At 29.7% G+C, this 15795-nt stretch overlaps 1 protein-coding gene across 1 annotated transcript in view; it reads left to right on the top strand.

Moving 5' to 3' along the window:
- The window catches only part of LRP1B (LDL receptor related protein 1B), a 1647539-nt gene that overhangs the window by 1439790 nt on the left and 191954 nt on the right, over nt 1–15795 (top strand). Inside the window, exons 59-60 of the mRNA XM_039855262.1 lie at nt 1997–2178; nt 8432–8631. Of these exons, the coding sequence (XP_039711196.1) occupies nt 1997–2178; nt 8432–8631 (382 nt within the window). The remainder of the gene's footprint in view (nt 1–1996; nt 2179–8431; nt 8632–15795) is intronic.

Raw genomic sequence — 15795 nt, 5'->3', positions numbered from 1 at the left:
GTTCAATTGAATAAAAAATGTTATTCGATGGTAATGTTATAACTTATAGAATGTATTAGGTTGGTTTGAATTTCATATTTTTACAATATAAGTTAACACATACTTTAAATATGAAATAGAAGGCTTTTTTATTCTTATGTTTTATCATAACACTATTATTTGCAATAAGATAAAAATTATATTAAGTAAATAAAATGTGGACCCTTATTAACAACCCTAGAAAATGTGATAGATGCTTTTGGCTTGAATGATTAGTGCCTCAGATTCAATTGTGTTGATTTATATAAAATAATAAGTTGAGTCTGAGAATTTGTAATTGAAAAAAATTATTCGATTGTAGATTAAAATTGCACAACTATTAAAATTAACCTACTGTAGATGAAAATAATTGAATGCATTTTTGTAAAATCATTAATGTTCTGATTAGACAGCATCATAATTAAATACATGTCACATTCTAGATATCAGATACTTGGCATCAATTCTGTGTATCTCAACTTTTAAAATAAAATTATTTGTGCTGTATATATACAATAAAATTTACTATAAAGAAATTTAAATTCAAGTAAATAAAATGCATTAATTTAACTTTTTTAGTCGTTATATCGTACAGACATTTTTGGTGGAAGCAATCAATTCTGAAAATATTCATTAAGTCTTGAAATCTGTACACATAATTCCAAAACTACAATCAGATTGAATTCTGGTGATACATAACAACCGTTTTATAGTATATATAATGAAACATTAGTATATGATATAGAACAAAGAAGCATATAATTTTTCCATTTTATTATTTATTTGACAACTTATATAAAAACTATGAAAGTTGAATTATTTAAACTTGATTACATATTTTTTATAAGATATTTAAAAATTTTAGTTTTCTTTATGTTTTTTGAAGATGTTTTAACATTTTTAAAGGACATTAATTCTCAACTGTTTTGCTAATACTATCTTACTACTACTTTAAATTATGTCCTAACATAGAGTTACAAAATAAATTTTTCTTTTTCAGGATTAATAATTCACTGATTCTCATTAAAGTTGTCAGACATTACAAGTTTCCATATTTAGAATTTGAGGAAAGTAGAAAAGATGACATAGAGTCAATATAGTAGATTGATATCATTAATTTTTGAAAATGTTTACATTGTCACTTTTTAATATATTCTTCCTATTTATGGCATTCAGGAAAAGGTTACTACAAAATGTCATTAGTATTTTCAAGTTTCAATTGCTTCTTTCGCACAGTCCTCAAAGCAAATGATAACTGAGAAATAGCAGTCTTATAGATCAAGAATTTTGGATTATTTTATATACATCATATTTGTACGTAAGAAGCTGATATTTTTATTATATTTGATATTTCACGGGTTAGAATTGAAGACAATGGTTGTTTGAGAATAGTTTTACTTCCCTTTGATTAGGTTAAAATACTTAGCTAATGTATGCCGTGTGTGTGTGTGTGTGTGTGTGTGTGTGTGTGTGTGCACGCCAGTGAAGGCGTGATTTCTGTCCTTGTAGATCATTTAAATATGGAAAGGGCATTTGGGGTATAGTGGATGTTATTTGTATCTCCACTAGAACCTGTTAAAGATGCATATCAATATTTGTGTGTGTGTGTATGTGTGTGTGTGTGTGTGTGTGTATAGTTGTGTGATAGAATATTTGCCCCAAATTTTAAGAGAACATATAAACCATAATGAAAATGTGATTGATAACTGTGCAGCTGTCCAACACCTTTTTAATTTTTATTTTGATGTTTTGTTCTTAAACTAATGTAATTTCTAGGGGCCTGACTACATATTAAGTAATTTCTCACAAACAAGTAAGTAATTTTGTTAGGGTAAATTGTTCTATGTTTTATGTTTATCCGAATTTCATTTCTAATGTTTAAATAGAATTCTAAATTTCTGTAAAAATAAATAAGAAATTATTCAATTCTTACTCTAGGCATTTATACTGTTAACTTTTAAAATTCTTATTTTATTAGGTAGTGCATAACACAGCTGTTCCCAATGCACTTGCTGTTGATTGGATTGGAAAAAACCTCTATTGGTCTGACACAGAAAAGAGGATCATTGAAGTATCCAAACTCAATGGCTTATATCCTACTATACTCGTTAGCAAAAAGCTGAAGTTTCCCAGGGACCTGTCTTTAGATCCTCAAGCTGGGTTTGTAACAACATTTAAAATCCTAAATTAAGAATTAAGACAGTGGATTACAGTTAGTATGGTAAATCCTGTTACGTAGGTTTTAACATGGAAACCAATGTAAAGTGTGAATGTGTAGAAATTTTTACGAAGGAATCGAAATTAAAAATGTGAAAAATATATTAAATGATGGGGCTTTACAGCAAGTATATTTTAAAGTTTTAAACAAAACTTTTTCTAACTGATCAATAAACATATTGTAGAAATGAATAAAACACAGACTTTTTTCAATTGTAATACCTTTAAATCTTGGAGGAAAAGCAGATGAAGAGCAAACTCTTGGACCACATTTTACAGTGTATGTGGCACTCACAAATATGGATGATATAATTTCTGTACCACTTTAGAGCAGGAGACATAAGTAATATCCATGGAAAATAAATAACAAGGTACATTTTTCATATATTCAAAAGGAATTGCACAATGGGGATACCAAGAAAGATTCTTACTGAAGCTATGTTTTATTTGCATTTTATTGTGAGGCTGGACAACAAGTCATTTTAAGGATCAAGGACAGAAGGCTGGAGATTTCAAAAGAGGGATGAACACAAATTAAGATGTCAAAGCTGTCTAGTGTATGTTTGCTAAAATTCTATAGATTATCACCATTATCATTTACTTTCAATTATGTTGTTTTGGTAGGTAGAGAATACATGTCATTCCATTCTTTTTTGCACTATAATTTAGAGTGATTACATACTCTAACATGATTTCTGTAGAAGTTCAACCTACCCAACATGCTTGTTAAAATAACAAGCTTAGAGAAAAATTTTATATTTTAAAACAGGACACATTCATAGTAACAATTATTACCATAATTGTAGTGCTCTAAATTTCTGTCTTAATTATTTTCACATATGTTTTACCAAGTCACTGCTTTCATCATAACTTATGCAACAATTAATTTTTCTTTCTTGCTAATATATTGACTGCTTTTTTGGTCTTTTATGTTCATAACTGACAAGGTAATCATGTTATAGTATATTTTATAACTTAATTTAAAACATTACTTAATAAAGAAGACTGTACTGTATTATTATGTTTCCAAGGTAATGTGCAAGTTTTAACTTTTCACTATACAATTATGTAACCATTTTGTTACATTTAATTATTTTTATTTTTTTACCATAGCAACGGAAATTTTGAAAGAATGTCAATTCTATTTTAACTGAAACAGAATCATAAGAGAATCTGTTTCTCTATAAATTTCAAGAAATAATGGCCAGATATACTAAATTTGGTTATCATAATTCATTCATAAGAATGTGAATAATTTAATTTCTTTTGTATTTTATGAGAGGATATTTATTTTACTGTGTCCAAACCATTGTCCTTTTCTTCAAAGTCATAGCTGGATTAGCTTATCATTTTATACTATTCAAGATGTTTCATTTTCTCAATGAAAGAAACATTACCTGTTGATAAAATAGTATTGTGCAATTTCCTAGTCATAAAGCAAAAACTGTATTCTAGCCTAATGAACACAGCTGAATCTAGCTTTAAGTTTTATATCTCCCAGCTTATAGTTATTACCCATAGACTAAAAGCAGCCTTAAGTTATCATCAACATAAACCCAACCATCAAAAGTGTCGGTTAAAACAGTGAGGTATTAAATTATTGTAGATATTATGAAAGATTCCCTTGACTTCATTTTTGAATAATATTTGGATTATAATATGGATATGCCATATTATAAGCAAAGAAATAGATAAAAATTGAATCTTTTTATGAAACAATTAAAGCCACCTATTCTAACAGTTAAAATTTAATGACATCTTTTTATTCATGCTATTGTCTTAGTTGCTCAGAGTGAGACAATGAGGAAACCAGAATTTTAGCTTTTATGAGATGAGCTTTAGGGTGAAAATGCCATAATTGTCTCAAATATTGGGCAATCCTGCTTCAAAAATGGCAAAAATTTATATTGTAAGATTATTTAATGAAAATGCAGTTGAATCTTTCTACGTCAGATTAACGATGTTATTTGTATATGTTTTGAATAATCCAGTACTATTGATCTCTCTTTCCTTGAGAGGTGTGATTTTTGTCCTGATAATTAGTGAAGAATAAGGCATGGATTTGTTAAGGGAGGATAAATACTACTTCTATAACATTCTATAGCATTTTAGACTAATGTAATGAAGCACTAAATATTTAGGAAGTAGCTTGGTGGTCCTTTCTATCTTTTGATAAGAATATGTCAATTATCACAATATCAGTTTGGATATGGTGGTTATCAAGCATGGTAAAGAAGATACAAGTAGACAGATCATGTTCCTGGCTGTTATATTTAAATTCAACTGAAGTTCAATTATTCTAATCATTTTGTTATCTGGTTTAGTTTGGGAATTAATGCTCTAATTTATCATAAATTTTGAGTAATTAAAATCATTTACATTGGATATTTATGAGTTATTTATATAGAATATATATACTTATATATATGCACTTTAAAGTAGAATATAAAATATAATTAATGTTACAACTGTGCTGAGCATAATTTTATCTTTTTAGATGAATAAGATGTCAATTCAGTTACCATAACAAAAAAACATTATAATAGACATTAACATATGTGATATTCATAGTTAACAGAAAATAAATTTATCTATTCATTCACTTATTCATCTCATTTTTTTTTATCATTAAGTGTATATCTGATACTATTCAAGGTAGGAGTATAAAGATAAAAGGCACAGTGCCTGCCTCCGATTATTTTGTCGCATGGATAGTCAGATGAGTAAATAATTAGAATACACTACAATAACACATTTAAGTAGAGAAAACAGAAAATGTTACTATCTCAACTGAGATCATAGATAAGATGGGTGAAGTTAGAATTAACTAGATGATTAGGTGCACTTCAGAGCAGAAGCTGTTTTAGACAAAAAGAACAAACTCTAGGAAAACAAAGACACATAAAAGAGCTTGACATCTTGGGAGGAACTCATACAGTTGAAACAAATTAAGTACACATAACTGTGAAACTTTGATACCAATTCACTTTACAGAGGAAAAAAGAGCTAGGAATATATCAAAACAAAACATAATACAACAGGGACAACAATACAAACCTTACAAGGCTTCTTGCTTGGGCAAACAGGTAACTAGAAGAAAAATTTCCCCCATGAAATAAAAAATACAGGAAAAGGGGCAGATATAAGAGAAAGATATGATCAGTTTGTAAATCTATTGGGATTGAGAGTTCCCATATAATATTAATAATGAAGATAATACCACTTCTATAACATTTTATGAATTAGAAAACTATCTTTGAATTTTATCACTTTAGATGCTTATACTGTTTACTCAGAGTCTCTGGGAAAGATGACTATTTTTACTATTATTCTTATAGTATAAATAAAAAAAATTCAACCTCGAAATGGCCAAGTGACTTCCTCAGAGTCTTTTAAGTAAAAGATTTTATGTCACCACATATTTGACCCCTTTAACCCCATCTATCTCTCTCCTTCTCTCTCTCCCCACTCTCTGGTAAACACTAGTCTATTATCTATGTCTATGAGTCTCTGTTTGTTCTGTTCATTTATTGCTTTTAGGTTTATATCCCACATATAAATGATATCTTATGACTTTTTCCGTCTGGCTTATTTTGCTCAGCATGATTATCTAGAGGTCCAGCCAAGTTGTCGCAAAAGGCAGTATTTCATCTCTTCTTATGGCTGAGTAATATTCCATTGTATATATGTACCACTGCTTCTTTAGCCAAACATCTATCATAAGGCACTTCAGTCGCTTCCATGTCCTGGCCACTGTGAATAATGTTGCTATGAACATCGATATGCAAATATCTTTTCAGATATGGGTTTTCAAGTCTTTGGGATAAATATCCAGTAGAGGGATTGCTAGATCATATGATAGATCAATTCTTAGTTTTTTGAGGAACCATCATACTGTTTTCTATAGAGGCGGTACCAATTTGCAGTCCCACCAGCAGTGTATGAGAGTTCCTTTTTCTCCGCATCCTCTCCAGCATTTGTTATTACTTGTCCTGTTGATAACAGCTATTATAACAGATGTGAGATGGTATCTCATTTTGGTTTTGATGTGCATTTCCCTAATAGCTAGAGATGTTGAGCATCTTTTCATATGTTTGTTGGCTATCTGTATGTTTTCTTGAGAGAAGTGTCTGTTCAGGTCCTCTGCCCATTTTTGACTGAATCATTTCTTTTTTTGTTGTTACTGAGTCGTATGAGTTCTTTGTATATTTTGGATATTAGGCCTTTGTTGGAGGCAGTGTTTGCAAATATATTTTCCTCTTTAAATGGTTGTTTCTTTACCTTGTTGACAGTTTCTTTTACTGTACAGAGCTTTTCAGTTTGATGTAGTCCCATTCATTTATTTTTGCTTTTAATTCCCTTGCCTTTGAGGTCAAATTCATAAAATCCTCTTAAGTCCAAGGTCCTTGAATTTAGTTCCTATGTTTTCTTCTATGCATTTTATTGTTTCAGTTCTTATATTCAGGTCTGTAATCCATTTTGAGTTAATTTTGGTGCGTGGTGATAGACAACAATATGTTTTATTTTTGAGGGAGATTTTCATTTGTTTTTCTTTTCTAGTAGTCTGTTTACAATAGTACCATAAGAAAATAATACTAGATGCTATTTTGAATTTGAACTATATTTTAATGCAAATGTATTGAGACTTACTTTATATACTCAGTATATCAATTTTTGCCAATATGTATAATGATGTTGCAAATAAATTAAGAAAAGACACATTTTATGCTTCTGTATCTGGGCTTATGCTGTACTTTCTTCCTAAGATGCCCTTCTGCTTTTTCTCCAATTGAAATAATTTTCCATGTTTTCAACAACAGCAGAAAATATCACTTCTGTGAAAAATTCCCCAATTGTGCCTAAGCAGACACCACATATTGAACACATAACATTATATTACTGTTTTATTTATTTTTTATTTTTATTGAGATATAATTGACATATGAAATGTTAGTTTCAGGTGGATGACTATTGTGGGTATAAATATTTATCTATCTAGAAAATGAGTTCCATTAGTAAAAAGGCCATGGTTTAATCACTGTTTGCACCTAACACAGAGATTGTTAAATTCACTGTTAAAAGGAATAAAAAATGGACAATTGGATGTACCCAGCACATAAGATTATAGCCACAAGGACATTGTACCTGCATCTATACACAAACCAATATATTGGTATGTAAATAATCTGCATGTTTCAAAGAAAAGTGTCATAAGGGAAGTTTTGTTGTGAGGAAATGAAAGGCATACCAAGAATGAAAATTCAGTTTTAGATTCTGTGGGGAGACAAAGAAATATTTTATTAAACTAACCAGTCACATAAAAAAAAAATCTCTACTCTTTTTTAAACCTAGATTTCCATATTTAGGCAAAAAAACACAGGGAATGAACATCAAGAATTGATTTTATAATTCTAAGTCAGTAATAATTGTAGCTGAGAGAAAATACTCTGAATTTATTCTCCAAATACAGGGGAAAAAAAAACAGTAAAAACTGTGAGCAGACTTCTATTTTAATTTATTTTAAAGAAATATAATGTATTATATTGAACAGTAAATGACATCATCAGGAATAACAAAAGCCTATTGCTATGGTTACAAGCAGATGTTCTTTTATATGTTTATACTTAATTATAACTTACAGAATAGATATTATTTGGGGCTAAGATTTTTCAGAGGTGATCTCAGGTACATATTATATGGGTGAAATTTAGACCTCTCCTTCTGACATTTTCATTTAAGTTCTCATTTTTCAGCTTTGATTATTTGCAACAAAGTATGACATTGGACAATTGCAGAATCAAGCAAGTATAATGTATTCTTCTGTAATGAATTTTGAATTTTTCATATGTAACAAACCAAAAGAAGTCTGTATAGTTTTATTTCTCCAATACTATAAATGCATTTTGAAGATTTATATCTGTTAGTTTTGGGCATTTATAATTTGTTAACGCATGAAAAATACATATGTGAGTTTGTATGCTAAAAGAAACATGTCTAACCTTATATGGATATGTAAAAGCATGCTATACATTACCAAAAAAATCATAAGAAATGTTTGCATTGAAGTATGCTTCTTAGAAGCTACAATTATAGAGATACCAAAAAATAATTTTGGAAAGCTGAGCAAGTGAAAGACTGTGTAATGTTTACTACTTGAGTGTCCATAAACAAAATGGCTATTGATTTTCTTTCCTAGGTATTTGTATTGGATTGACTGCTGTGAGTATCCTCACATTGGTCGTGTTGGAATGGATGGAACCAATCAGAGTGTTGTCATAGAAACCAAGATTTCTAGACCTATGGCACTAACAATAGATTATGTCAACCACAGACTCTACTGGGCTGATGAAAATCACATTGAATTTAGCAACATGGATGGATCTCATAGACACAAAGGTTGGTCCAGTAATACAAATGATTCAGTAATTTACCAGTGCATAAATTATTTGTTTAGAAAAATATATATTAATTATATATATTTTCATCAAATACATGTCTTAATTTAAGATTGCTTATCATACTCCTTTATGACACCATTGATAAATAAGAAATTAAATACATTTATTCAGAACTTTTATAATCATTCATAATAATTATTTTGATTCCATCTAGGTTTTCTCTAATTGTACTTTCTAAACAGTTTTTATAGTAAATCAACAATATCTTATAAGTTAATATAAAAATATATCCTAACTGATTTTAAACTGAAGGATGTTTGCTTGTAAACATAAGGTCATTATTACAATCTGGTAGGGTTGAGTTTTCTTAAAACACTAAGGAAAAGTATAATTCTTTAAAGACAGTGAAGTAATATTATTTTAAAGTTATTAATTATATTACATACATGATTAAATTTATAATTATCTAATCAACAGTGGCAACAAAATTTAACATGGAAAACAGCTTTTAATTTAGTGTAAAATTCAAGAATGATCATAATTTGAATATGAATTTAAAACTCTATGGATACTTTATTGCTCTATATTTTATAACTAAATAGATTTAAAATCTAAGTATAAAACAAATGAATGTAGCAATTGGACATGAGAGAGTTAATACTAGAATCAGGGATGGGGGAGAAGTCAGAGAAAAAATAGCTGAGGATGCGGAAATTAAGAAGAATAATGGAGAAAGACATGGTAAAGAAAAAATGAGGTTGGAATATGACAAGGATATAACAGAAACAATGAACAAGTCAAATGAACACAAAATATTTGAGGTGTAGGTAGCTATTTAAGGATTTGATTTTTCCCCGAATGAAGAAGAGAAATACATGTTTATTGATTTTTAATGACATAATGTCACTTTTGTTATTAGGTGTTTTCATCTACAAATATCTCAGAACGTACAAGTTTCACGGAAAGATCCCAAATAAAGTTTACATATAAGTATAGGCTAGCTTATCAGACTGTTTTCTTCTCTAGAATAAGCTTAGAACAAAACTCCTTGTGGAGGGAAAGAAGAGAGGTGGTAAGGAAGATTATTGATTATCTAATCATCTGGTGAGTCCCTGCAAATGTATAGAGTCCAGAGAACAGAGAAGGATGGTACCACAGAATGAATGAATTAATTAATAAAGTAAAAATCACTGAAGTCACATCATTTTATAATTTTGCGTTAGTTCTTCTCAGTTACTATTTAAACAAATTCATCCTTCTAACTAAAAAAGCTAACAGAACTTTTAGAGGTTCCTTTTTAAGGGTAAGAACATTGAGGTATGACAAGTATAGTTGGATGAGTCACTTATTTAGGTGTTGGCATTTCAATTATAGATATAAAGAAACTCCTGAAGATGCAATTTGAGTGAAGAATGCTTTGCAGATCACTTTAGAATTTAATTACGGCAAAAGTCATGTTGGCAAATAGAAATCACACTTAGAATTCAGCAGTTATATCTCCTCCAAAGAATCAATAATGTAATGTTTTGCAACATTCTTAGATGATATAATTGGAAGTTTTATTTTGGCAATCAGTATTTTCCCCATGTAACCATGAACCTGTCCATTTTTAATATCTATATAAAGTACTAATTTGTTGTGAAGGTATTACTTTGTACTAAAATTTTACTGTACAATAAAATGTAAACAATTTCTGGCCAGATAGATGGACATTAATAATATCTTGCAGCATCAAGTACTTGCTTATTTTTTAAACCTCTGTGTCTAAAATAACAAAAACTGTAGCCAAAAATATTGTCTATTAGAAACTATTGATTCCTTCTCCAACTAATTGTTTAAATATCATGTCAGATGGTAGGTGACTAATGCTTTGAAAACTTAATATGAAATTAAGTGCATATAAGTATAGTGTTCCTCAATCATGGTACAGATGTTGACTTTGGATAGAGGGACATATATTGCCGAGAAAAATGGTCCTAAATCTATTAAAGAGTAAAACATTTGGCTGAAAGTTATTCAGGTATGATGTTATTAATATTTTAAAATTTGAAAGGGAAGTGAAAGAGTTACTATCTTTAGAAATATTTTCTTATGATGGCTTTCTCAGAAGACTAGTGAAAAAAATTATTAAGTGCCTTATCAGGTATCTGTCAATATCAGAATGCAAGCCCATGATTACTTGGTAGTTACTAATGAGCTACTAATTGTAGGCAGCATGAATTATGCCAACTCTACAACCAATGAAAAAGCCATTCTTTGCCATGTTTGAAATAGGATTTTTCTGCTTCTTGTATTTACTCTAGGTGTAATTGGAGGTGCAAAATTAAGATATTATATCAATAACAATATTTCTATTAGTTTGGTCATTGACCTCTTTTTTTCTCTTAATGAGACTAGTATAATTATTCTCATTAATTAAATTTATTAAAACTGGAGTCAGACTTTACCACAAGTATGGGATGTGCCAATACCGAAAGAATAATTTGAGAATATGAAAGATGTATGAGAAATTTCAGAATTATATTTTTATAAGTAAAATTTTAATAATGGAGAAAAATTACATTTTGAGTTGAACATTAAAGTTTAGAAAGCTTACCTCCCCCCCAAAAATATGATCTGATTAAAACCAGATAGTAGTTCCAGAAATGAAGCATTATTTTGTTATTATTTGTCCAGCCCAGGGACTTCTAAAGGTTCTGAATTTTGTACCCTAACCAATATATCAGGTTACCTCCAAGGTATATCTGACTTGCAATTGGCTTGAGAATTGGCTTAAGAATTTCCATCATATTTCTTTGCTACTTCTTCTACCTAACCCACCTTCCTACCAAATCTAAACACTATATTGCAAACAACAACAAAATATTAGTTGATTCGCTAGGTCAGGAACATTTGGTTGCAATCTTAGTCACATGAACCTCTCCTTAATGCCTGTGTATATCATTCTACTGTTTTTTTTTTACACTAATAATTCTATAATTATATAAAAATAACAATTATATAATACCATGAGGTATTATGCATGCTACTGCATAACTGAGTCAATTTATTTTAAATCAAAGTTTCAGTGTTTTTTTTTTTTTATTTCTCTGATTTCTTTCCTTTGGTCTACCCATTCATTCATTCATTTATTCACTTATTTATTCAACAAACATTCATTGATGTCTCTTTTGTGCCACACATTATGCTGAGTCCTGAAGTTATAAAGATGAGTAAGTCCCTGTCTTTAAAAAACTTTCAGTTAAATGAGAAAAACTAACGTGCAAGTAAAGATATAAATTAGATTGGGGTTAGAGGTATATGCAAAATATTGTGAAAATGCAGGTAGGAGTATGAAAGCCATTACCTAAGTGAGAGGTTCTTTGAGAACTCTAAAAGATGTAATTTCAGCTCTCCATATAGGAAAATGTAGAAGGATTCTTCACACAGAGGATGTAGTATGTTCAAAGATGTAATAGAGTCTTGAAACAGCAAAGGGTTTACATAATTTGGCTATGACCAGAAGTCCTATAAGAGGGCGATAATGACATTAGATAATGACAAGGACAAATCGCAGCCGGACTGTGACAGGGTTTGTATGCTATGTAATTTAGAATTTATTCTTTAGGTCATGGGGAGCCATTGAAGGTGTTTAGTTGATAGAGTGCTCTTATTAGATTTGACAACACCATGGAAAATGAAAGACTCTGGAAGGGCAACCAATTTTGAGGCTGTTAAAATATTTCAGGAGAAAATACTTGAAGTGATTATAGCTGTGGGAATGGGGAGAAAGTTTTATGTTCGGTAGTCATTTAGCAGAATAAGTAAGAGAGATCTGTAAGCTTGAAATAGTAGAAATATTGGCAGTTGAGTTGCAAACATTAAGTGAATAGTTTATGTTATTGTCAACTTAGCTAGGAAAATATAAAATAGCTCATTATTTGAAGACATTAATTTCATATATATTTTTATACTTTTTAAATAATTAAAATATATACCAATACTAAGATTAATAGCTCTGCTGAGAGGTACATTGATTTTAACAAAAGAGTTAGCATAAAAGACATTCTAAAGATGTGGTTAAACAGTTTCTATTGTATATTTTTCTAAAAAACACTTAAGAACACCTGATAATTTACCTAAAAGAAAGATTGCAAATGAGTAAATTTCTCTACTTCTTCTTTATCTTAAGACATAAAATATGATCGATGAGAGACTTGGTGATTCAGTGTTCTTCAGATTGAAATATTTAGTTTTTAAATTTATATGTCTTTATATTTAAAAAAAGAATGATTCTAAGTATATTCTAAGCAGAATGATTCTAAATAATAATATTTTTCATACATGTCTATATATTGGGACTGATTCTTTACAATTTCCAAAGCACAACCCTCTTCACAAAATTTTAGGCTTTGATTGTGGATAAGAAGTAATAAACTTTCATTTCAGTACAGATATTTAAGTGAAAGGATATCATCAGACTGGAAGAAGCAAACCTTTAGGATCTTAACAGAAGTTTGGAGAACCTATAGATGAGGATGATTAGAGTGGAATCTATTGCTAAATAACTTTTACACCCTGGAAGTTATAGGTAACTTCCTTGGGTCTCTGTTGCCTCATCTATAGAAATAAGGTGTTGGGGAAAAAAAAAAAAAAAACATCAGAAGGGAATGCCGGAATTAAAATTCTAAGCCTCCAGTTAGGTGAGTCACATACCCTTTCAGAATCTTTGCCAAATCCAAAAGTTTTAACTTCTAGTTACTCTTCAATTTAAGCCTGAGAGGGGATGGCAATCTATAATAATCAAATGCTTCTTCACTCAGCCTTGATGAAAATCTCCAATTGCCAATCCAATACTCAGTTTCTTGTGAGTATTATTACAAAAGCTATTGACATCTTTTAAAGTTGAACACTTGGAAACTGATCAAATCAATGAGAAGAGAAGACCTATGTTCTTGAGCATGAGATTGTATTAAATTTTTGCTCATACTATTACTTATTTTTGACTTTCAATGGAGATTTTCTTAGCCTACTACTGTGATGCTAAGAACTGGAACCATCCTTTTATAAACTCACACTTGTATTAGAAACCTATATTGTTCAAGAAACCTTGCTTGATGCCCTATGTGCTCTTTTAGTCATTCCATCAGGGAACACTATGCTTTAGGCACCATTAAAGCCATTTTGCAGCAAGGAAATAGGTTTAAATAAATTAAGTAATTTGTCCAAAGTCAAATATTTGGTAATTGGAAGAATCAGAACAATATCTAAATCGTTCCAAAGCCTGCTTTTATTCCATTCTCCATAGAGCCTCCTTGTTTTTGAATAGACTGCAGATCTGTTGCCTGCTTGTTATATTTTCTAATAGCAACAGTTAATGCATAAGGGCACACTTATACAAATAAATGCATATCTATACCTGAATTTCTTCAAATTGATTTAAATAAATTACAAACTATATGAGAAAAATATATGAGAAAAAACAAAAACGTATGCTTCCAGAACATAATTATTGTAAAAGAAAGCATGATCTCATTAAATACAATTTTTTTTGTGTGTTTCTTTAAGAGAGTGAGGAGAACAATAATATTGTTTAAAAATGTACACCTTTCTTGGTGGGACAATTTGATGCTACAGTTTGATATTCTAAACTAACTACATCTCCTGCCTAAAGAAAACTTTTACATCTTAGTTGGAAATTCATGTCACAGAATTCCTAGAATTTGGCCACAGTAAAGATCTTTTATTATTGATTTTATGCATTTCAAAAAGTACTGCCTCCTCTAAATGAAACATCTGTAAAATAGGTTACAAATTTCTCCTGAGAGAAATTTCAGCAATAACTTTGCATTTCTACCTTAACTTAGAAATTCTGTTTTCCATTTAATGAAAAGAAAGTTAAATACCAGAAAATTCTATTTAGGCTATAATTTCATTCTGATTGCTTTTATCAAAGTACATAAATTTGGATTTAATTTTCCTCATTTTCTGTTAGGTGTGCCATTAAACTTGAGATATCTTATAGAGGTGGTTAGCTTCTTGACAAAAAGACTGAAAATACAGTGTGAATAGTAATAACAAAAGAATGAGCCAAGAAAAAGGTATCTTTGACCTTGAGTTTTAAAATCTATTTGTTCTAGTAAATTTTTTCAGAATATTCTTTTCTGTATCACTAAAGGATTTAAACTTATGTTAAATCATTTGATCTTGTACATATTTTATCCAGCATACCGGAAAACTATATACTCATAACTGCTAATTTATCTGAAGAGTAATGGCTGTGTATGATTCTAAACTATAGTTTATCACTGAACTGTCTTTTACTTTGTGGACAATTTGTTTAAAATTTATGTAATTATGTGACTATGGCTCTTCATTTGTTCTATACTCTCAGACCTAAAGATTCTATATTGAAGTGTCAGTATTGTAGTCCAATTGAATTGTTTCTTTATTGCTCTGGAAAATCAATGTGTTGTGAGTGGGCTGTTCAGTGTTTGGATTTAAAAATCCAAATCATAACCCATGCAGTGATCATCTAATTCATGTTGGAAAAGGAATCTAGATCTCAGCATGCTACTGGTGAAATAGCATAAAATATATTGAATGGATTTCATTCCGAGGAACAGAGGACATTTAAAAAGACAAAGGGAGTATTTTGTTGTATTTGGATGCTTAGAAAATTTAAATATCTACTGAAGCCCACCAAAAAAGGAGAGGGAATTTAATAAACACTATCTGCCAATTTCACAATATTCTTGAGTGTTTCTTTCTTGGTAAAATATTGCATTTTAGCATTTTAGGAAAACAAAAAATCCTTATCATTCACAGTTCATTACAAACAGTAGATTTCACAGGCTATTTTGTGCCAACAGTGTTGATGCGTTTCTGTTTACAATACAATAAAAGTTAATGAAAGGGAGCAAAACACAATTCAGTTACTATAGAAATGTTCCAGTAAAATAAATTGAAATTAACTGCCTTTTTAAAAAACTTTTAACATTTCAGTATCAATCATGTCTTCTAGTCGTGTCCCTTGAATAAGACGTTACATTAAATTGCGTATATGTTTAAATAGATTGTTATTTTATAAATATCATATATGTTCCATATACTTTAAAAAAAAATAAATGTTAAGTATTATTCTGAGTTTTCAGACACTTTCTACAACCTTATCTATCCCAAA

The sequence above is a fragment of the Pteropus medius genome, unplaced genomic scaffold (genome assembly GCF_902729225.1).
Source record: "Pteropus medius unplaced genomic scaffold, Ma_sr-lr_union100, whole genome shotgun sequence".
Classification (NCBI taxonomy): Eukaryota; Metazoa; Chordata; class Mammalia; order Chiroptera; family Pteropodidae; genus Pteropus; species Pteropus medius.
Note: the sequence above shows the minus strand (reverse complement) of the source record. Positions and strands in the feature narration are given on the sequence as shown.